General features: G+C 37.0%; 1 protein-coding gene and 1 long non-coding RNA gene across 2 annotated transcripts; both read right to left on the bottom strand.

Annotated features, from left to right (window-relative positions):
- Window positions 1–4,212: 4,212 nt before the first annotated feature.
- Window positions 4,213–13,535, bottom strand: oxt (Xylosyltransferase oxt). Its single transcript, XM_028173990.2, has 4 exons — window positions 12,457–13,535; window positions 9,557–9,699; window positions 7,293–7,450; window positions 4,213–6,338 (listed from the first exon to the last, which is right to left on the bottom strand). The coding sequence occupies exons 1-4, from the start codon at window positions 13,041–13,043 to the stop codon at window positions 4,527–4,529; spliced, it is 2,700 nt and encodes an 899-aa protein (XP_028029791.2). The 5' UTR covers window positions 13,044–13,535; the 3' UTR covers window positions 4,213–4,526.
- A 2,043-nt stretch (window positions 13,536–15,578) lies between these two features.
- Window positions 15,579–18,605, bottom strand: LOC114242902 (uncharacterized). Its single transcript, XR_016323890.1, has 2 exons — window positions 17,068–18,605; window positions 15,579–16,926 (listed from the first exon to the last, which is right to left on the bottom strand). It is a non-coding gene; the product is annotated as an uncharacterized LOC114242902 (long non-coding RNA).
- Between the last annotated feature and the right edge of the window lie 3,768 nt (window positions 18,606–22,373).

Here is a 22,373-nt window from a genome sequence, read left to right as displayed (position 1 = left end):
CAACATCTGTAGATCATTCAGCCCCACATACTCCACGCAGCAGCAACGGTAGGTAACAATGTCGCACAAACGTCACAACATTAATGACGTGTATGGAGTGAATAGTTCAAACGAACGCATTACTTTATCGGTTTGAACGCCTCCAACATGAAATTTATCTAAAATTTAACCCTCTGATTGCCGGAACACTAAAGTAAGCAACCGGGAATTAGAGGTGATAGTGGAAGCTGACGATAATCAATCTACCGCTGAGTTAGCAGAAGCTTTTAACATTAGGAACCAAACAATGAGTATTAGTACTTTGTAAAAAAGCTTGATAAGTGGGTACCGCACGAACTGAACGATCGCCAGCTCGACGAGCGCTTTTAAAATATCCCTTACGTTGCATAGACAGAAACGAGATTTTGAACAGCATTGTCGCTTTTGATGAAAAATGGATTCATTTTGATAGTTGTAAGCGGTTATCATGTTAGTTAGACCATGGTTCAGCATCTATGTAATGCCAAATAAAACATGCCCCTAAAAAGTCATAGTCCACGTTTTGGTGGTCTAACGCCGGTTATTCAATACAGTTTCTTATCACCACCAATATCACTGCGGATATGTACTATGAGGAACTGGACACAATAATGGAAAAGCTCGCGAATCTCCGGCCTTGTCTTGTTTTAGTTAACCGGTCGTCCCCACTGCACCTACACGACAACGCTTGAATTAATAAGTCGTCGTCGTTGAAGTCGTCGTGGCCTAAAGGATAACAGCCTGGCCACGGGACATTCGCCGATACGAATATTCGCGCGGTGCGAACGGCGAAGCGTCTAGCGACTAAAATAAGAGCATAGAAATGTACCTAACAAGCCACGCGCACGGGCGACCGGCGAAATGTACCGAGCGAATCGCGCGATGCGGCGGGCGAGCAAAACAAATGCATGAATACGGACGGCGCGAGCCACGGAGTCGAGCGGTAGTCGCGGCGAATAGTACAGTGATTAAATGAGTTTAGTTGTTTTCGCCGCGAAAAATTAAAACCGAAATTTTTATATTTTTATTTTATATTTTTAAAGTCGTCGTGGCCTAACGGACGTCCGGTGCAATCGTGTTGAGCGATGCACCGGTGTTCGAATATCAGGCGGGTACCAATTTTTGTAATGAAATACGTACTCAACAAATGTTCACGATTGATTTCCACGGTAAAGGAATAACATCGTGTAATAAAAATGAAATCCTCAAAATTATAATTTGCGTAATTACTGGTGGTAGGACCTCTTGTGAGTCCACACGGGTGGGTACTACCACCCTGCCTATTTCTGCCGTGAAGTAGTAATGCGTTTCGGTTTGAAGGGTGAGGCAGCCATTATAACTATACTTGAGACCTTAGAACTTATATCTCAAGGTGGGTGGCGCATTTACGTTGTGGATGTCTATGGGCCAGTAACCACTTAACACAAGGTGGGCTGTGAGCTCGTCCACCCATCTAAGCAATAAAAAAAAATATAGCTGAAATACTAGCTAGACCAGCTATTTGGAAGTCTAGCCACCCAAAGTATTTCTCGTACTTCTTGTGGAATTCTCCATCTATAGGTACACTCCGATTCTTATTCAAATCATGTACTTCACAATCTTTTCCAAATAATAGGTCCTGAACCAAAAAACTATTAATTTGTAAGCAATATCGAGATAATTTCGATATAGACATTTCGCTGTCGGACTTCCTTACTAGTCGCGGCGGCGAACGTGAGTACCCGTGGCCTGCAAACGGTGCTGCGCGAATGGTCGCCTCGTCCACCGCTTCGCTGTTCGCACCGCCGATCCCCGTGGCCAGGCCGTAAGACGTCCGATGCATTCGTATCTAGCGATGCACCAGTGTTCGAATCCCGCCGACGGGTACCAATTTTTCTAATGAAATATGTACTTCACAAATGTTCACGATTGGCTTTCACGGTGAAGAAATAACATCATGTAATCAAAATCAAACCCTCTCAATTATAATTTGCGTAATTACTGGTGGTAGGACCTCATGTGAGTCCGCACGGGTAAGTACTACCACCCCGCCACCACTTAACACAAGGTGGGCTGTGAGCTCGACCACCCATCTAGGCAATAAATACAAAAAAATACGACGCCACGGACGATCTCTATGGTTGAGGTTTTGCGTCATCCACTGTACCATACCTTTCGCCGACCGACTTCTATTTTTTCCAAAGTTTGAACAACATCTTAGCAGGGAAAAAAATCAGTACCCGAGAGGCAGTACAAAATGCCTTTGAAGAGTTGGTTCGGCTTCTGTATATCTGTGTGCTTAGTGCAAGTTTTTTAACGTTCTCGATAGCGTAAAAGTTAAGCCAATTTTGTATGCAATTGGAACAGCGCCCCTAGCGGCAAACGTACGCAAACGATCCCATTCCATACAAAGATGAACTAACTTTTATGCTATCGAGAACGTTAAAAAACTCGCACTAAGCACACTGCAGTCTTCAAGAAGGGCATTGAAACATTACCATTGCGCTAGAAGAGATGCATCGAAATCATGGGTGTATAAAATTAACAAAAAAAGATATGCTGAATTGTAGTTGTTGTGTAGGTTAAAAATAAAAATAAATTTTTATTTGTAAAAAGTGACAATATATCATTTCTTATTTTTACATGCTAAAGTAAACATTTTTTTACTATGATCTTATGATGCTGTTTATGAAGGATTGCTATGTTACTTTATACGTTATGAGTCTAGTAGATAAGATAGTCTAATGTGTTCGGATGATGCAGCAAATCCTTCATTCTGTGACTGAAGGGCTATGAGACTAGACTAGGATAGACTGGCTATAAGTAAATTGCCTATTTTGATCCAATCAAGAACGTCAGTGATTGTTTTTCTGGTTTGGATATTTTTTATGTTATGTTATGTTTTAAATAATTTCAGTTTATGGGTCGTCATAAGCAAAATATTCGGAATGTTTGCCAAATATAAATAAATGGAGGTGAAAAATTGACTTTCAACTCGTCAAATGTACTCGAAATCGGTGTAATTGTGTTACAAATGTAGCTACGTAGCGAAGTTTTGAGTTTAATTTCGAGTGAGCTTGTGCGATATCGTACACCTTAGGACCCTACATTGACTGCTTCGGATCGGCCACGAGTAATCGCCACGAGACGCCATCTAAGTCTCAAAGGATTTTGATAGCTCCCGTTTTAATAGTAGGTACGTTCAATTTAGAACAATTGTCGCCATCTATTACTACCCCTTTTACTTAAAAGCCCTCGGTTTTATAATTTAAAACATCTGTCGTATTGTTCAAACTGCGGCTATTTGTCTAAAAGTCAATAGTACTCTACGGTGCTTATACAGTTTTACCTTATTTGTTTCACTAAGTTACTTTTAGTTCAATCGCCTATTTTTCCTCTCACTGATTACCTATACCGATTTATTTTTTCTTTTTAACAGCTGCGTTAAGATACATTTTCAGACTACGATGTCTGAACGTCTCTCGTTATGATCTTGACTGAATCCATCCGTCCATCCATCAGCTTTTTTTTCTACTTAAGCTGGTGTAGCCTTATAGGGCTATGCCAGCGTAACCGAGCGAGTAGATGAGCTCACGGGGCCCTAGCTTGAGGGCGTTGCTAACACTAACCCTAACAAGAGCAGTGCTTCACAGAATCTACCACCGGATCGGAAACGCGACCGACTGAGAAGATCCGGCGAGAAACTCAGTGGGCTGTGTCTGTGGGTTAATTTACTCGCCGAACCCTTCGACAAGCGACGGGTTCGACGAGAACTTACCTTTGCTATAAACATTTTATTAAATCTCGTGGTGCGAGCGCGTGAATTAGATAAAGGGATGCTCACAATGCTCCTCACTGATTCTAATCATACATCTTCTATATTCATTTATATTAAACAATAATGTTTTATATCTTTGTACCTTCGTCTATTACACCGTTAAAAATAGTAATCTTGTAGCAGTAAACGTTCTTGCCGTTTTCATCGCGAGTGTCTTTTACACTCACAAAATGAAGCACCCATATGCAACAACTATGACTTGCTTTTGCCGTTGGGTGGTTACTGATGAATTCTCGCATGATTGAATATGAACTGGGTTCGTTATTATTCATAACTCATATTATGTCAGTATCGTTCACGAAGTAACTGTGAAGATCTTAATTACGGAATGACTAAAGTAATTTGGTCGAAAAAATTTAATGAATAAAACTAAAATATGGGCGTGTGGCGCCATCTATATTACGGATTGTTTATTTATACTTTTGTATACAGAATGTGTTATTTTATTCGATCCTCAAGAAAAATTATGTTTAATGTTAAACATGGGGAACAAACTATATTTTTCTTTTCCTGCTCTATTTTCTGTTCCGTGATTGATGTATCAAATTGCAGGACATTTGGTCACGAATTGGAATTTAGAAAGAATTTGAAATTGGAATACTAGGTCAAGGGCTTATTATATTTATTATTCCAATTCATAATACTTATAGCAAAACTAATGTCGAATTTTTTTTTTAATAATCTACTAATGTCATATCCTATCTAATCGTCCTGAAAGTTTATTAAGTTTTCCTATCGATCCTTTCGGGTCTGGTGTTAAGGAGCTCCAATGGGTTGATTCACAGTATTCAAGTATGTGACTTCCACATTTTATTTTTTCTTTAAAATTCTTACTAGACTTTACACATGATCCTAATACATTATAAAATTCGTAACTTAATGCATCTATCCAATCTTTTAAGTCTTGTTTTGTTCTTCTAACATTTGCTTGTGATATTTTTTGTGACAATATAGCAGATTCCTGATCTGGTACAAAATTTTCTAATTTAATATGCGAGAAATTGTGGTAAGAATTTTGTGAGCCACCGTGAAGTATGGATACTTCTTGATTCGAAATTTCTTTACCGCCGAAGTATTGCAATGGAGTGACGAGAAATTTCGTGCTAGCTAATAGATAGCTTTGCTCAAACATACCAACCTTCCACACTCCAGGTAATAGAGGAGTTCTAAAATTCGGTTTAATGAAGTTTGTTAAATTATTCTCATCCACATGAATATCTGTTAGATCTGCTATGATCCCGGCAGGGTCAAGCCAAACTATTGTTAAGTTTTCAGTCCTTTTTTCTAACAGTGTATTTGTAGAAAATTGATAAGACAACGTTGGTTCAGACAGTGGACCCAAAATACCAGCAAGGTTTCTGAAAATCATTTCTTTTTGATCATAATCAGAACTAACCTTGAATTGTTTTATATTGTCAACGTAACGATTTTCAAAATTTAGTTGCAAGTTCTTCTTTGGTTTGTACCATGTTTCCATTGACAACTCTACGTTATTATGATAAATTTTATGTAGTATTAAATTTCCTTTATATACATCAGCATAATTATATGATGTGATTTCAATCACTATATCTGGTTCAATTATACAACCTTCTTCAGCAAGAATTTTAGCATTATGACGAATAATGCTTTCGGCGTGTGATAAAAGTGTATCATCACTGCTTGCCGTCAAATCATCCACATTATATATACTTTGCCAATAGCTTTCCAAATTTTGAATTTTTAAGTGATCCTTAAAACCTATGTACTGTTCAACCCTGTTTATAATTTCTTGATTAATAATTGGCTCAAATTTTCTTGCAAAAAAGAGTTGACGATCCTGTGTGTTTTGAATCCTAGGCCAGTCTTCAGTTTTAAAATCATTAGGTGAACATCCACACCAATCTACTACATGCTTGTACTGACATTTGCAGCCTAATTTTCTTTTCCAATTGGTTACATGTAGATTGTTATCCACGTACGTATTACAAAAACGTGAATTGCGAAGTACAGTGTGAAAAAATGACTCTGCAGGTAAAAGCGTATGTTGAAAAATTATTTCTAAGCCAGACAAAAGTTCATCTTTTTCATTTGCAACATAGGAAACGAAATTAGGAGAGAGTGCTATCCAATCACTGCCGCCGTCTATTACTATTCCACGGGGAAGTTTTCTTTCACCAACACGCCACATGTGCGTATCACATTCAATAAATGTTTTATCTAATCCTTGTTTTTTTATAAATCTTTGTACCTCCCGACCATGGGATTTAACAAAATTGAAACCTTTATTTACTGATAGGAACTTCTCTAAATTTTCTAAGGACTTTATTGGAAAATCACTTTCACTTAAGTTTATAACAAAGTCCCAATTCCAATTTAGTGCAAGAATATCTTTCATGGATGTCAGGAGCATGGTAAGTAATGATGCGCCGCCCCATATGGTTGAAAATCTTTTTTTGGCCATTTTAATATTCGGAAAATGAGTTTCCAAAACAGATAATTTTCTATGGAGGTAGTCTTGACGCTGAAACATAATAATTTATACTTAACTTTCTAAATTTTGTATGGTTTGGTTAAGATTTCAAACAAAACATATATACATTAAGTTCCCAGCTATAAATATTGTACATCGACCTTTGGGAACAGACAATCGACTAATTTCGACTTAGTAGAGGGTTATCTCTATCGCACGAAACACTAACAGTTTGATATATACATATTAGAACCACGCACTTCATTACGTATCCTCCCGATCCATTAACGGGGCTTTTAATCAAGCACCAGTCACCGTCCTCGCCGAACCCGTCGTTTGCGACGAAGGGCTCGACGAGTAAATTAACCCATAGACACAGCCCACTGAGTTTCTCGCCGGATCTCTTTTCAGTTGGTCGCGATTCCGATCCGGTGGTAGATTCTGCGAAGCACTGCTCTTGCTACGATCAGTGTTAGCAACACTCCGGTTTGAGCCCCGTGAGCTCACCTACACGTCAAGAAGGTGAAATAACCTCTTAAGGCTATCAGCATAGGTAGGGAAAAAACTGCACTTGAACAACACTGACATAATTTACATAGGTAGTGTTCGCTCTACGAAGCCGAAATTAGCAGATTGTCTCTTTCCAACGGTCGATGTGCAATATTTATTGCCGGGCACCGTAATGACATCTTGTAAGAAACACTTCTTCGACTTTCGATTAATTTTTAGATTTTCGTTTCAAATAGCCTTGATGCAATAACTAATGAATTACAAATAATTAATTAATTAAATAATAATTAAATAACTTTAAAGACATTTCCTAGTGATACTAATAAAAAATTAAGGTCATTAATGGCTACTTTACTAGCAACAAGTATAAAACTATGGTATTAGAATATCAGTTAATTTATATTAAATGATCTCTTATGAGAACCCGTTGGGTCACATGGCATGATTAGTTTTGCAGCATCACTCTTATATTAAGTACAAAATTAGAAAATTTACCTTATCGACATGTATGTAAAAATAATGATTCCTTTTGTACAGTGCATTTATTAGTCTATTAACTTGTCTTACAGCGCGGCCGTTTAATGTTAATAGAAAAATTATTCTCACGGATTCCTCTTTGTCATTCGACGTGTCCGGTATTTGAGGCTGGAACTCTGAAAGGATATCACTTGAAATTCATTGCTAGTAAACAAACTTGTGTTGGTTCCTTACTACCTTTTCGTTATAATGTTTAAGGTTTGGAAAAAAAAGGGTGCGTGTACTTATGTACACGCGTAAGAAGTTATACTTTATTTTTATTAAATTTATTTATTTATTTTTATTTAAATTTTAATCAATCTGAAAAAAAATCGATTAAACAACATCCTCAAACATGCATATTGGACATCCCTTTTCTTGACATCGTATAAATTCGGTAATTCTCGGTACGGTTCGGAAAGTTCTCCTGTGGCTATATTCAGACTCGCCAAGTTACGTGAGTCGTATTGTAATGAGCGATTTAGTGGGCAACTTCATTCTGTTAATTTTGTATCACGGTGCGCGCGCATCGTAAACTTTCACTCTCATCAATTTTTCACAACGCGCCTAAAGAAGTATAACTTCAATAACATTGTTACTGTGGTCGATTGTGATTACAAAGTTTGGTCTCACTGTCTGTGTTGTATCATTAATTTATGGAGTTTTGATTAGGAGTGGGTGATATAAATCGTATATAGATTCAATATCTATATATCGCAGCAATATCGTTGAATCCGATATCGCCCCGCACGAAATCTATATATCGATATCAGCCGATACACGATATTGCTCGATGTGATGCGCATCGCCATATCGGACCGATTCGTGAATCGAAATCTATATTTCGATATCAGCCGATACACGATATTGCTCGATGTGATGCGCATCGGCATATCGTACCGATTCGTTAATATCAGCAATATTCGTTTGGTTCGTATCGAATCGGCCAGAGTGAGTGAGCGCACGATAGGGATATCATGTGATGAATGAAACAGAAACAGGCATTATCCATACAATTGTAAACCTTATATTTAAGTCCATATGTCTGTAGATTATTCTTAGCGTATCAGCAGGATACAATTAAGGAAAGAAGTTTCAACTTTCGACCCTAACTTGAATGCAGTATAGCCTATTTGCATCGTTGAATTTAATTTCACGCGCTTTGACCTTGAACTAGAATTTTTGGACAAGTGTTTATAAATACTTAAAAGTTTTTTGTGTTTGATTTTTAAAGTACACATTTTTCTATTTTTAGTTGAATCCAAATAATTGAGTTTATTTCTTGTGTTTGTATTAAACTTTTGAAATCTACACTCTTTTGGTATATTTTGTAATTTTAAATTAAGACACAAAATACTAAAAACTGAAAATAATGTAGCCAGTCCTAAGCCTGGTAAAAGCATGAAGGAAAGTTTTTTTGATATTTTTATTTTCATGTTCTTTTTATTACTTTAAGATCATATTATAAATTGATATCAGAAAACCAACCGTATAACGTTGACTTAAATCTATATCTACTACGATATTATATCAGCGTATCGTTTCAAATCTCAAATATCATGAATCGAGAAAATCTACTAGCATCCATCAATATATAGATTCAGAAAATATATAGATTCAATATCCGATATTGATCCTCGATATATAGATACGATTCGATACGCGGCAAAACCGATATTACCCACTCCTAGTTTTGATTGCTGGCTCTTTAGGTATGATTTCTAATATAGAACCACTAACATATCAAATTGGTGTATTTCACATTTTTATATTTTTTTATATTTATTTATTGCTTAGTGGGTGAACGAGTTCACGGCCCACCTGGTTTTAAGCGGAGTACAGATATCTATAACGTTAATGCCGCCACCTACCTTGAGATACAAGTTGTAAGGTCTCAGTATAGTTACAACGGCTGCCCCACCCTTAAAACCGAAACGCATTTCTGCTTCACGACAGAAATAGGCAGGGTGGTGATACCTACCCGTGCAGACTCACATGAGGTCCTACCACCAGTAATTACGCAAATTATGCATGTTTGATTTTTACTACACGATGTTATTCCTTCACCGTGTATTCGAACACCGGTGCATTGCTAGATATGAATGCACCGGATGTCTTATCCTTTACGAGACGACGACTTCAATACATATTTAGCGAGGGTCATAACGAAGCATAGAAAGGACTTAGTAATCATTAATACAAGCACAGTATAAGAATAAATCCTTTGTTTTTTTTAACCTTACTTGTTAATCCAGTTTCGAAAATGTTCATAGTAAAATATCCACCACAGGTTTCTGAGGGATTCGCGGGACACTTCATATCACAGGCATCATCAGAGAGTTTAGCATTATCAGGAGGGTCTGTATCTCCACAAAAGCATTCAGATCTGAAATTTAGAAAATTAAATTATTTTCTGTATCATTTCATAGATAAATAAGTTTTTTTTAAAGATGACTGAGAACCTAAGTCGCGGGACATCGGATGTTAAGTAGTTACCTAAGCCCATAGACATTACAACATGTACAAATTTATTGATACCCACCTTGTGAGTATCTAGTTATCTACCCGTCAGAAATTACCTCAGGTTGTGTCATCTCAGTGAGCAATATGTTTAGGTTAATAAAATAATAAATAATCTATATGTATATATTGTAAGAGGATTGCGAATTTTTTTATTCAGACTGTTAACTATTATACCAGGATGTTTTTTTTTATTTTTTTTTTGCCCTTGTATGCAGACGAGCATACCGCACTCCTGATGGTGAGTGGTTACCGTCGCCCATGGACTTCAGCAATGCCAGGGGCAGAGTCAAGCCGCTGCCTAACGTAAAGTACTCTTAGCAAGTCTTGTTTGAAGAAGGATATTATGCCATAGCGTTCGGGAAACAATGTGGAGGGGAGCTCATTCCAAAGCCGGATGGTACGTGGCAAAAAATATCCTTGGAAACGCCCTGTGGATGACCGCAGTGGCTCCAGGTAGTATGGGTGAACTCTACTCCGGTGGCGGGCAGTGCGATGGTAAAAACGAGATAATGGTATAATGTCAAACAATTCCTCATAGCACTCCCCATGGAACATACGGTACAAAATACAGAGGGAACCAAAGTCTCTCCGCAGATACAGAGGTTCCAAACGATTCGTGAGAATGGGATTATCGACAATTCGAACAGCCCTCTTCTGTATGGAGTCAAATGGAAGAAGCTGGTATTTGGGAGCCCCGGCCCAGAGATGGAAGCAGTACTCCACGCGAGGGCGTACTTGTGCTTTATAAAGCTAAAGTCTTTGTCCAGGTGTGAAATACCGCTTCGCTCTGTTGAGGACTCCCAGCATTTTGGACGCCAACTTGGCTTTGCCTTCCAAATGACTCCGAAATTGGACATCGCTCAAATTGCCGACCCCAAGTATCCCGATACTCTCGGAAGGTTGCAGGGATACTCCTTGGAATTGCGGCGCCATGACAAAGGGGTCCTTCTTCGCAGTCAACGCGCAAACTTGTGTCTTCAACGGGTCATTCGGGGACCCGCCCCAAAGAGTTCTCCACTTCGGACACAAGTTTTGATCGTCTTTCTTGCACCACGCTCCGAGAGAGGCTCTGATGGCCGATATATCGTGCATCCCCCGTGCTGTCATCTGCATAGCAATGCATGCCATCAATAGACAGCGTCTCATTGCTATACAGGATGAAAAGTGTGGGGGAGAGCACCGAACCTTGTGGAACGTCAGCGTTAATGGTTATGGTATCAGAGCAGTCACCGTCTAGAACGACCGTGATGCTCCGCCCATCCAAAAAGCTGGCGATTCTCTTGCACAGACCCTCGGGAATTCCGTAAGATGGTAGCTTCGACAGAAGTGCCCTATGCCAGACCCTGTCGAAGGCCTTCGCGATATCAAGGCTCACAGCAAGTGCCTCGCCCTTGCTCTCCTAGGCTTTAGCCCACCTGTGAGTAAGGTAAACAAGAAGATCGCCAGCTGAGCGACCGTGACGGAAACCGTACTGCCTGTCACTGGTCAGCTAGCGATCCTCAAAATACTACAGGAGTTGTGTATTTATTATTTGCTCCATCACCTTGGAAATCAAGGAAGTTATCACGATAGGCGGCCTATAGCTCGATGGGTAAATAAAAGAAAACGTTAATAAGTTTTAAAATGAATTTTCTCTTGTTTTGATAAGCAACGCCGGTTACGATTGGAAAGAATAACCGAGTGAAGGAAAATCGGAGTTCTGACACGTGGTGGTTTTGAACCAGCGCTGTTCACAGCCCATCGACAAAATCATAGAGCCGGTGGCTGTCCATTTGGTGGGAAAATGCACACCACACCAAACGCTATGCCTTTATGCGTGCCTCAGTCGAAGCCTGTATCATCTGTAATTCGGACAGCTGCAAAAAAAGTGTACTGTTTATATGTGTATAACCTCTACCCTTCAAATATAATTCATAAGATTCCCAAGACACTGTAGAAGGAAACCTTACAGTCGATTAAGGAATATGGTCCACCAAATCTACTGAAAATAACTAAATTTTTATTTGCAACTAAATTATTAGCTGTTCCATGCATACTTAAAACATCCATACTATAACATTATTAATTATTAATGAAATATTAAAATATAGTAATATCTATACTAATATTAATTAACGGCCGTCTGGTGTAGTGGTAAGTGACATGGTCACTACACAAGGGGGTCGCGGGCTCGAATCCCGCCAAGGGAGGATATTTGTATGATAAATATAAAAATGTCTTTTCCAGGGTTATGGATGTATATTTAAATATATGTATGTGTATAATAAAAAATATTACATTTATTTCCGTTATCTGGTACCTGTAACACAAGTTCTTTACGAACTTACCACGGGACCAGTTAACGTGGCGTGATTGTTAGTAAATATTTATTTATTAGTATTATTATTACTTTATTAATATTATAATAATTATTATATATAATATTAAATAAATTAGACAGATAGCCATCAAACTCTTATTTTATCATTAAAAGAAATCTTATCAAACTAGATGATATCAAAATGATTTAATCATGCACAATCTGTAATTCCAATCATGATTGAAATATTCATTAAATTTTTCCAAAGTGGGTTTTTAAAAATTGTTAAAATATTATTGCAATAAAATATTTTCGTCATACCCATATTGAACACCAGCATATGGAAACCCAGCTTGAACACATATATCTAAACATGAATTTGGTGAATTTGTGCTCACATAATTTCCATAAAATCCAGAAAGCAATCTCATCTTCTTTTCATCAACGAAACATCCAAGATATGTACCATAAGACTTTTCATTGTGTGGACAAACGTTTGTTAGTTTTTCTGGATAAAAATTACTTTCTTGTATAAGGCAAGTTTTGTTGAGTATCTGTTGTTTACACAGCTGTGTTTTGGCTCTGTGTATGGCAGATATAGCTTCTCTACTTTTAATTTCACATGCAGGTATAAAATCCAGCTCCTCGACTCTTAAAATGGAACCAGGTTTATTTTTTTTTAAGTTTGTTGGGAGATCTTCGTCGTCACTGAACCTTAACATGTTTTTTCTTGCAGAAACTTCAGCTTCTGACTTTGAAAATGAGGTATAGCCATTTTTCAATGAATTATCACTTATTGAAGGAAAAAATTGAAGTGCCACAAAAATTTGAGCAAAAAATATAATTACAATGGTTATTCCAAGGCACTTCACATATTTTAAACATATTCTTCTAAATATTACCGCCATCAGTTATAAATATTTTTTAATTAAACTCGTATTTGTGACATATCGTTTAAAACTATTTAGTGTTCACTTTGCGGGAACTCGTTTGCTAAACCATTAAATAGTGTTCTGTGATTGTGATTATTTGTGATAAAGTAATTTTTTTTTCGTATCTTTTTTTTAAAGGTTTTTATGACCTGGTAACTAAGGCCTTTAAGTCATGATAATGATATGAAGTTGATTAATATGAAACATGGCATGAAATGATATGGGATGAAATTTAATCTCAGTAAAATGGTGATCATATACTGAGACTATTTCAGTGGAGTTTTTGGAGGATCCCGAGAAGTTACGTTTAGCGGCTTTGATTCATTTTCCCACATTTGTGCACTTTTACAGATACTAAATAGATAATAAACCATCGTTATTACACATTTAAACCTGAAGAAACACCAAATTGACAAAATAAAACAAATCACACAGCTTCACTCCTCACGTTCCCCCCAAAAAACTATTTCCGTATCTTTCTTCTTCTTTATTTTTTGGCTCTGGCACGGTTTGTGCATTAGCCAGCGTCGAGTAATAGAATTATAATATATTTAAAAAAGGAAGGAAACTTATCCCGACAAAACATAAATGATTTAAAACGAATTAAATTTACAAAAAAAAACAGAATAATTATATAACGGGGAAAAGAAATCAAAATTATAGTTTGGTGTTATTATTTAAAATAAACCTACTTAAAGTAATACTATATTTTATACAAAGGAATTAAAATCTCAAAGAAGTAAAGAAATGTTAGTAGGAAGGGGAACAGAGAGATATACTGAAGAAATATTTAAGGAAGACTGATCATAGATAGGATAAGAAAAGAAAACATGATTCAGGTCAGAATAACTCTCGCTACACTCACAGGCGGTACTAGTTACGATACCAAGTTTGTGCAAATGAACTGGAAGGCTATTATGTCCCATACGCATACGAATTAAAGTAGAAGTGGCGGTTTTACCAAACGACAATTTGGAAAACCATGGTTTCCTGGGAACGGAATCCGGCCACTCTCTTCCAACCCATATCCCACGATTTGTAGAGATGTATGTCAGGCAAAGCAGCAAGAACATGGCAAAAAATCTTGTATGGGCACGTCACCGGTCACAGTAGCACTGTTGGCCAGACTGTTTCAATGTGTGTATGTTGTTTACCATGACTTTACAGTTTACTCTTCTGAGTTTCAGAATTTCCCCACACCCAATGGGTGCATTAGTGTCTTGCTATCCTCAGGAGACCACTCAGTTGGGATAAAAGGCTTCAAGTTGTTAGCAGCTAATCAGTTTGAAGTGACGAAGCAGTTAGCGTCTGTAGAATTATTAAAAGAAAGTGTCATTTTATTTCGGCCACTACGTTTCAAACTTCCATTAACAATATTTTTGAATAGATTCTTCTTTAAAAATCTGCAAACACAACTAGGTGTAATGTTGTGCCATCATCATCAGTAGACTGTGTTTTCTGCACATTACCACAAACGGGCCGTGGTCATTGGCGTCATAACTAGCCCTACCAATTTGTGTGGGGGCTTTAAGAGAAATATCGGTGGAAGGAACGGGCATTGAAGAAGTATCAGTGCAAGGACCAGGCGCAGGCAAATCAATAGTGCTCTCAGCAAATTCGTCTTGACATCGTCTCGCATTGACAGTCCGATTGTTTAAGTGTTTCAGAATTATTTTTTCTTTTCCTTTTCTTACCGTTTTTAAAAATTTTGTAGAGTTAGTTGTGCTTTTGCTTCCTTTTAGAAACCAAAGAACAGTCAGAATCCACTCCGGATTCATTGGAGATCGTGACAAATGCAACCGCGGGGGGCGCCGTGCTCCCCGGGTACGGAGACTCGTTCATAAAAATACGAAAAGCTTACCCCAACTAGATGTAGAAAAAAAAAAATTAAAAATATTTTAGTTAACAAGTTTTAATTATTCTGATCACTTATTAGATTAAAAAATATATATACACCAAATTGAAACAAAAACCGCGCCCGCCAAATTACAAGGTTTCCTGCGTTTTTTCCTTCGTATTTTTCATACATAATAATTTATGCAGGTATCGTACCGTAAGACGGGGTGATTGGGTATTGAGAGCTGAATGGTGAAAAAATCAGGAAAATCTTTCGACGCTCAATATTAGTTTTGTATTCGTTGCAAAATCTTCCATTTTTAATACGCTTATATTAGCTTTATACGTATGTTAGTATGTAACGAAATCTTTGAACATGATTTTGCCCCCTTCAAAACGTCGGATTAACTCGAAATTTGGCATACGCACTTGTTAAGAACTAATGACAATTCAATATTTTAAACAGTTTGATCCATTATCCTTACTAGAATAATCAGGATTAGCGATTTTTTGTTTTCCCGAGACCCGGAGTGTCGGCGTCAAGACCAAGAAGGGAAACTAACAGGCACGCCGGTCACCTATTTCTCTGATAAGTTACCGACTGATTCAGATGAAATTTTTGAAAAATTGAATTTCATCTAAAAAACGAAAAATAAATTGGAATTAAAAATAGGGTAAGAAAAAATTATTTTATTGTAAAAAAACCATGGGGTGCTTTTCAGGATATTATCAAAATAACTCTTCTACTCATATCTGTTCATAAAATATTTATACCATGCAATTAACAAAATTAACTTTTATTAAGTTAAATTTCCCAAGAGACTTTATAACAGAGATGTTCGATCTAGATGCTTCTTATTGATATTTCTGATCATACTAATATCATAATACAGTGCGTCGATTTTTTGGATCTATCTAGTATTGTATGAAGTATTTTTAAAAATAGAACGTCTTTTATGACATTAATGTTTATTTTTAGTATTTTTTTTACATTGGCCAATCTTTGAATGCTCGGTACGTAACAAGAGTTTTGATAGCCATTCTGAGTCTAGGCTTTTGAGGTCTCACAGGCACAACTCACTGAGTTTCTTACTAGATTTTCTGAGTGGGTCGCAATTCTAATTCGGTAGCAGATTCATTTGCAATGCAGCTGCCCTTGAGTTTAGGAGTTTTTGGAGGCCCTTGGGCAGCTGTTACCTAATCTTTGCCTCCTGACTGAGGCTTTGCTTGCCCCGTCCTGGTGAAACTGGAAAAGCCTCTGGGCCACCAGTAATCCTTCCTTGAATAGAATGAATTCTATATTAACCTGTTATAATTAAATTGAATTGACAGCCTATTGCCACCAATCTTCTTACTACCATTGTCCAATAGTATTAGGTCTTGATATACAAAATTGTCATTTAGTATACAGGAAGTTGTCATTTTTTTGTAAAAATATTTTATTACTAACAAAAAATATGCACCTGTAGTGTTCATATATCTCTACAGTGGTCATTCTTAATTACCCTTCTTGAAGAAGTCAGATGTATGGAAGCCAACAAACTCTTCGAAGGTATTTTGTTGCCTCTCATGTATTGTCTTTTTTCCCTGCCAAGGGGTTCTCCAGATTTTATAAAAATTAGAAATCTATCAGTGCAAAGTCTAGTAAGTACTGTGGTTATATAAAGCTTCCTGTACTCTTGTAGCTAAAAGACTGTCCCATTCTGCTGTAAGAGGTTGAGCATTATCATGTAGGAGTAACTAGAACAAGCAAGTAACCAAGGAGGCCCAGAGTTTCTTGAGCTTATGCAATGTTAGCTTAGCAATGTTCACCAGTTACTCACAGTACACATCCACAGGTGCCATTTGGTAAGAAACTGATCAATTATATTACCACCAAACAGTGATTTTTCATGGGCATGTTTTCATTTGGGGTATTACTTATGTGTTGAACCAGGGTCTAATCTTCGCCATGATAGCTTGCAATCATCAAAAAGAATAAATTTTTCATTACAAGTGACATTGCAGTCCTTCATTTCTGTGTCTGTTAAGCATCACAAGGGATAAATTATTATTAACGCGCTCGTCACGATGGCAATTTCTCATTTCGTGCGGCATCCGCATATTAGGTCTTTTTTACCTTGCCAATTTGACGCAAGTGTACCAATATCGTTGGGACGCTAACCTGGAAAGCTGCTGCTAAATCAGCGGTAGATTGAGTTAGGTCAGCTTCCACTATTGCCTTTAATTCGTCGTTGTCGACTTTAGTTTTCGGGCGTCCACGGGGTTCATTTTTTAGATCAAAATTTCCATGTCGAAAGCGTTGAAACCAGAAACGTGTGGTGCGTTCATTTGTAGTATTAATTCCGTAAACGTCATTAATGTTGCGAGCCGTTTGTGTCGCACTGGTACCGCGACAGAACTCGTATTCCTTACTCGTATTTTTATTGTATCCATAATGATGACAAAGTTACAAAATTACAAATGTATGTTTTAAAAACAAAACATCATTAGTTTATACAAAACAAAGTGTTTAATCAATGAAACAAATCACAGAACAGATCTGGAGGGACTTTTTGACGGGAATGCGAGGAGTGGAGTTGTGTGATTTGTTTTATTTTGTCTATTTAGTGTTTCTTCGGGTTTAAATATGTAATAATGGTGGTTTATTAACTGTTTAATATCTGTGAAAGTGCACAAATGTGGGAAAATGAAACAAAGCCGCTGGACGTAGCTTCTTGGGATCCTCCAAAAAGTCCACTGAAAAAATCTTAGTAAATTACCACCACTTTACTGAGATTATATTTCATCCCATTTCATTTAATTTCATCCCAGTTGATTAATGTCTCAAATTAATCATCTTCATTTCATTTCACTCCATAATATAATTTTTCATACAAATATGAATATAAATTAAAATAAGACATGACTTAAAGGTCTCAGTTACCAGGTCATAAAATCCTTTAAAAAAAAACAGATCTGGGGACTTTTTGGCGGGAATGGGAGGAGTGAAGTTGTGTGATTTGTTTTAATTTGTCTATTTAGTGTTTCTTCAGGTTTAGGTGTGTAATAGCGGTGGTTTATTAACTGTTTAGTATCTGTGAAAGTGCACAAATGTGGGAAAATGAAATAAAGCCGCTGAACCTAATTTCTCGGGATCCTCCAAAAAGTCCACTGAAAAAGTCTCAGTAAATGAGCACCATTTTACTGAGATTATCTTTCATCCCATATCATCTCAGTGCTGAGGGTCGTGGCCTCCTCTAATAACTTTCTCCTGCATTATCTTGCGCCATTTCTGCCTGTCCTTGGCTGTGTGGATAGCAACGTGGACTGAGGTATTGAGAGTGGAGCGTATTTGGTCTGACCAGCGCATTGGATTTCTGCCTCTGTGCCTTCTCCCGCATACCTTGCCTCTTATCAGCAGCTTTTCCAGATTGTCACCTCTCTTTCTGGCGATATGTCCAAAAAGCTCGAAACTCCTCCGCGCACATGTAGTGCTCAGGCGCATTAGAATCTTGAGCTCGGTAAGAATGGATTCGTTGGTTCTGTGTTCTGTCCAACGAATCCCAAGCATTTTCCTCCAGCACCACATCTCAAACGCATCGATGCGTTGGCGGTCGGCTTTCATGAGGGTCCAAGTCTCTGCGCCGTAGAGAAAAATGAAAAAGACGAGGAAGTTGATGAGCTGCTTTTTGGTATTCCTCGAGATGTTTCTGTCCGCCCAAACACGGTCTATTTGGGACATAGCTCTCTTTGCCATACCTTTGATGTCCTTTTCGGAGGATCCATTACTAGCTATGACGGAGCCCAGATAAATGAAATCCTCTACGACTTCCAGGCTTAGCTTATTGGTCGTAGTGAGATAATGGCTGCGATCGACCACCATAACTTTGGTCTTTGCTCTGTTTATGCGAAGCCCCATTTCTCTGCTGGTTCGTTCCAATTTATCCAGCAGGATGCACATTTCCTCTTCGTTGGACGCGAATAGTGTTGTTTCGTCAGCATAACGCAGGTTTATGAGCTTCGTTCTACCAATGGAAACACCACCATTCCAGTCCTCGCATACTCGCCGCATTATATACTCCCCAAAGAAGTTAAATAAAAAAGGAGATAAGACACAGCCTTGTCTTAAAACCTTTTTAACTGAGAAAGGCTTGGAAAGCGTGGCGTCAATCCTGACCATGTCTTGGTTGTCGGAGTATAAAGACTTCAATGCAAGTTGATTAATGACTGGAAGGCAATCAAATGTTCCGGAACCCCCAGTTCGCAGAGTACTCTCCATAGGCTTCGCCAGTTAACGCAGTCAAAAGCCTTGCTGTAATCGATGAAACATATTACAAGTGAGGTGTTAAATTCGTAAGATTTCTCAATGATCTGTCTAATATTGAGAATTTGCTCTCGAGTGCCTCTACCTTTGAAAAAACCAGCTTGATCTTGGGGAATCTGCCAGTCGAGGAAGTATCTTATTATACTGAAAGTGCATAAATGTGGGAAAATGAAACAAAGCCGTTGGACGTAACCTTTCGGGATCCTCCAAAAAGTCCACTAAAAAAATTTCAGTAAATAACCACCATTTTACTGAGATTATATTTCATCTAATATCATCTCATTTCATTTAATTTCATCCCAGTTGATTAATGTCTCATATTAATCATCTTTAGGTCTAAATGCGACCAAAATCCCATCGCGCAAGACATTGCTCATCGGAAATGGCGTTGGATAGGACACACTCTACGGCGCAGCGGAGTCAACGCAGCATCAATCGCGTTTGAGTGGCAACCGCTTGGCAGGAGGAGACCTGGTCGCCCTGTACACACTTGGCGACGCACCGTAGAGAGTGAGATGAGGACTGCCAACGTGACCTGGAGTGATGTCAAGGAGCAAGCGCAAGACAGAGTAAAGTGGAGACAACTTGTGAGGGCCCTATGTACCAGCGGGGTACCCTAGGACTACAACACAACACAACACACATTAATCATCTTCATTTCATTTCATTTATCTCCATATTATCATTTTTAATAACAATAAGAATATAAATTATAATAAGACATGACTTAAAGGTCTTAGTTACCAGGTCATAAAATCCCTTAAAAAAACAGATCTGGAAAATAGAATCTTTTTATTTTATGCCTTGGTAATGAGACTTTTAAGGCAACTTTCTTTGAAATATTGAATTGATTTAAGAAGTTAAATGAAATAAAGTTGATTAATATAACACTTTAACCAATTGAAATGAAATTAAATGAAACGGGGAAGAACCTGAGAAAATACACCCGGCTTTATTTCGTTTTCCCCCTTTGTGCAGTTTTACAAATTTGAAACAGTTAATAAATCACGTATTATTAGTTGTTCCACATGTAAGCCTAAAGAAAAACTAAATTAGCCCTTAGGAGATCACTGCAGGTACTGGATAGAACGTTGAAAGATCTTCGTGACAACCAAAATATTTTTAGTGGGGCCATGACTCTGTTGTCAGGTGATTTTCGTCAGGCTTTTCCGATTATTCCCCGATCAACTGTTGCTGATGAACTAAACGCATGCCTAAAATCATTATATTTGTGGCGGTACGTAAAGACACTCCAATTAACAACTAACATGCAAGTATTTTTATTTTTATATTTTATCTCTTTCATTATATAAATCTAAAAGATTAGGCTGTATAGTATAACACCTTTGCCTTTCCTGTTGGAAAAATCAAAACTACTAGGTACCTACTTACCGTACAATGGGGTAAATAGGGACAAAATCGACCTTCAGATTGAATTTTAAAATAGTTCCAATTAAATAGTCACTGCTCAACCAAAGAAATAAGTTGAGTCTTGAACGTACCTAGGTGATAAAAACCGTTACATTATTTTAATTATTCATTTTAAAGAAATAATCGGTAAAATAATGGCCGTCCCAATTTACCCAGCGTCCGGGGTAAATTGACACGGTTAAGGGTTAAATTGGGATATTTGTAAGGGTTGTCAACTCGCAGTACTGCGATATATAGGTAGGTGCCATATAATTATTTATATGGACCGAAATGATGAATACAATCCATAATTTAAGCACAATACATAACATAGTGTAAATTAAGCTAGTTTCTATTCCGAAGCGATGTGACGTGAAGATAATCAACAATACAATGATCAAAAAAAGTATGTGCATGTTATATTTTATAAAATTATTATTTAATTTCCTTAAAAATCACAACTCTGAAACAAAATCATAAAATAGAATAAAAAATAGAAAACAAAAGGACTGGAAATGCAATAATACAATTTTATTTAATCAACATTTTCAAAATAATCTTTGAGCAAGAGTAAGATATCAGGTGAATAAGATAAAAAAACAGCTTTATCTGATTACTGCCAATAATAACAAAAATAAAAGAAATTCTTTCTAAGCGAAATAACTAAACTCAATTAATTCACTCACTCATAATTGGATATCTCGGATTTTTAATTAATGCTACATTTAAAATCTGAGGCCTGTTTTTATTTGTGTGTGTTCGTTGTGAATGTTAACAAAATCATGATTCGATGCGTGAATAGATTCTGAAATAACAAAAGTTTTGATTCGTTTGAGTTCTTTTAACTTTTAATTTTTTTTATTGCTATAAAGAACATACGGCCGGGCAGATATTACAAGGTAAATGTCGCGAAAAAAAAGTAATTATATATATACTTTTCTTTTACCTATAATACTTACATAAACTAACTGATAAACACATTAACCTTCTTTACATCACGCAATTAAGTGATAGTATAGGCTAAAAAATCTATTATAAGATATCAGTGACAACCCTAACAAGCCATCCCTATTTTGTCTTTTGGCGTTCCAATTTTGTGTTTTCTCGTCCCTAAATTTTCCAGTCTCGTTCCAAATTACCCTACACACGTCCCAATTTTCCCCAAAAAGAAAGGAAAAAATATACATTTTTTATTTTGTCGAAATATTGTATTTAAAATAAGAATATTGCAACTTACCGTTTGTTGTGGTATTTCCAGGTGTATTAAAAACTTATATAAACTGTGATCTTATTGAAAAAACAACGATAATATCACTTTTTTTAAAAGTTCTTTAAGCTGTTTTAAAACGCACTTTTCAACCACTATTTTAAATTTAATTTGACGAATTTTTGGTACCAACTTAACTCATGTTTAGTACTTCCATAATTAACTTGGTTTTTCTTCTATACATTGATAAATATTACCTTAAAGAAAATTAGGTAGATTCCGTGCTACAAGTACTTTGAGAATCTTCCGCAGGTTTGTCCCAATTTACCCCAGGATCCCAATTTACCCCATGTCATGGTACTGAATTTATGTATGTATTCTGTATTGTAACTTTTTTCGTAATTACACCTAAAGTAATGGCTCTAAATAAGGAATTTCTTAATTTAAAATTTAAATTCATTTAAGAATCGTTGTGGTTACAACGAAAATCATTATTTTATTAATCTTGAATTAACTTGGAATTTTATTAAAATGGATATAAAACAGC

This window comes from Bombyx mandarina, chromosome 11 (genome assembly GCF_030267445.1).
Source record: "Bombyx mandarina strain Sakado chromosome 11, ASM3026744v2".
NCBI lineage: Eukaryota > Metazoa > Arthropoda > Insecta > Lepidoptera > Bombycidae > Bombyx > Bombyx mandarina.
This window is presented reverse-complemented; position numbering and strand designations above follow the sequence as displayed.

Bases quoted from the DNA above. Each gene is read 5' to 3' on its own strand.
- oxt (XM_028173990.2), bottom strand. From the start codon at position 13,043: ATGGCGGTAATATTTAGAAGAATATGTTTAAAATATGTGAAGTGCCTT. The intron at 9,700-12,456 runs GTATGACGAAAA...TCTAAATTTCAG, and splicing joins TATGCTGGTGTTCAATATGG to ATCTGAATGCTTTTGTGGAG. The intron at 6,339-7,292 runs GTAAATTTTCTA...ATTATGTTTCAG, and splicing joins TTTACATACATGTCGATAAG to CGTCAAGACTACCTCCATAG.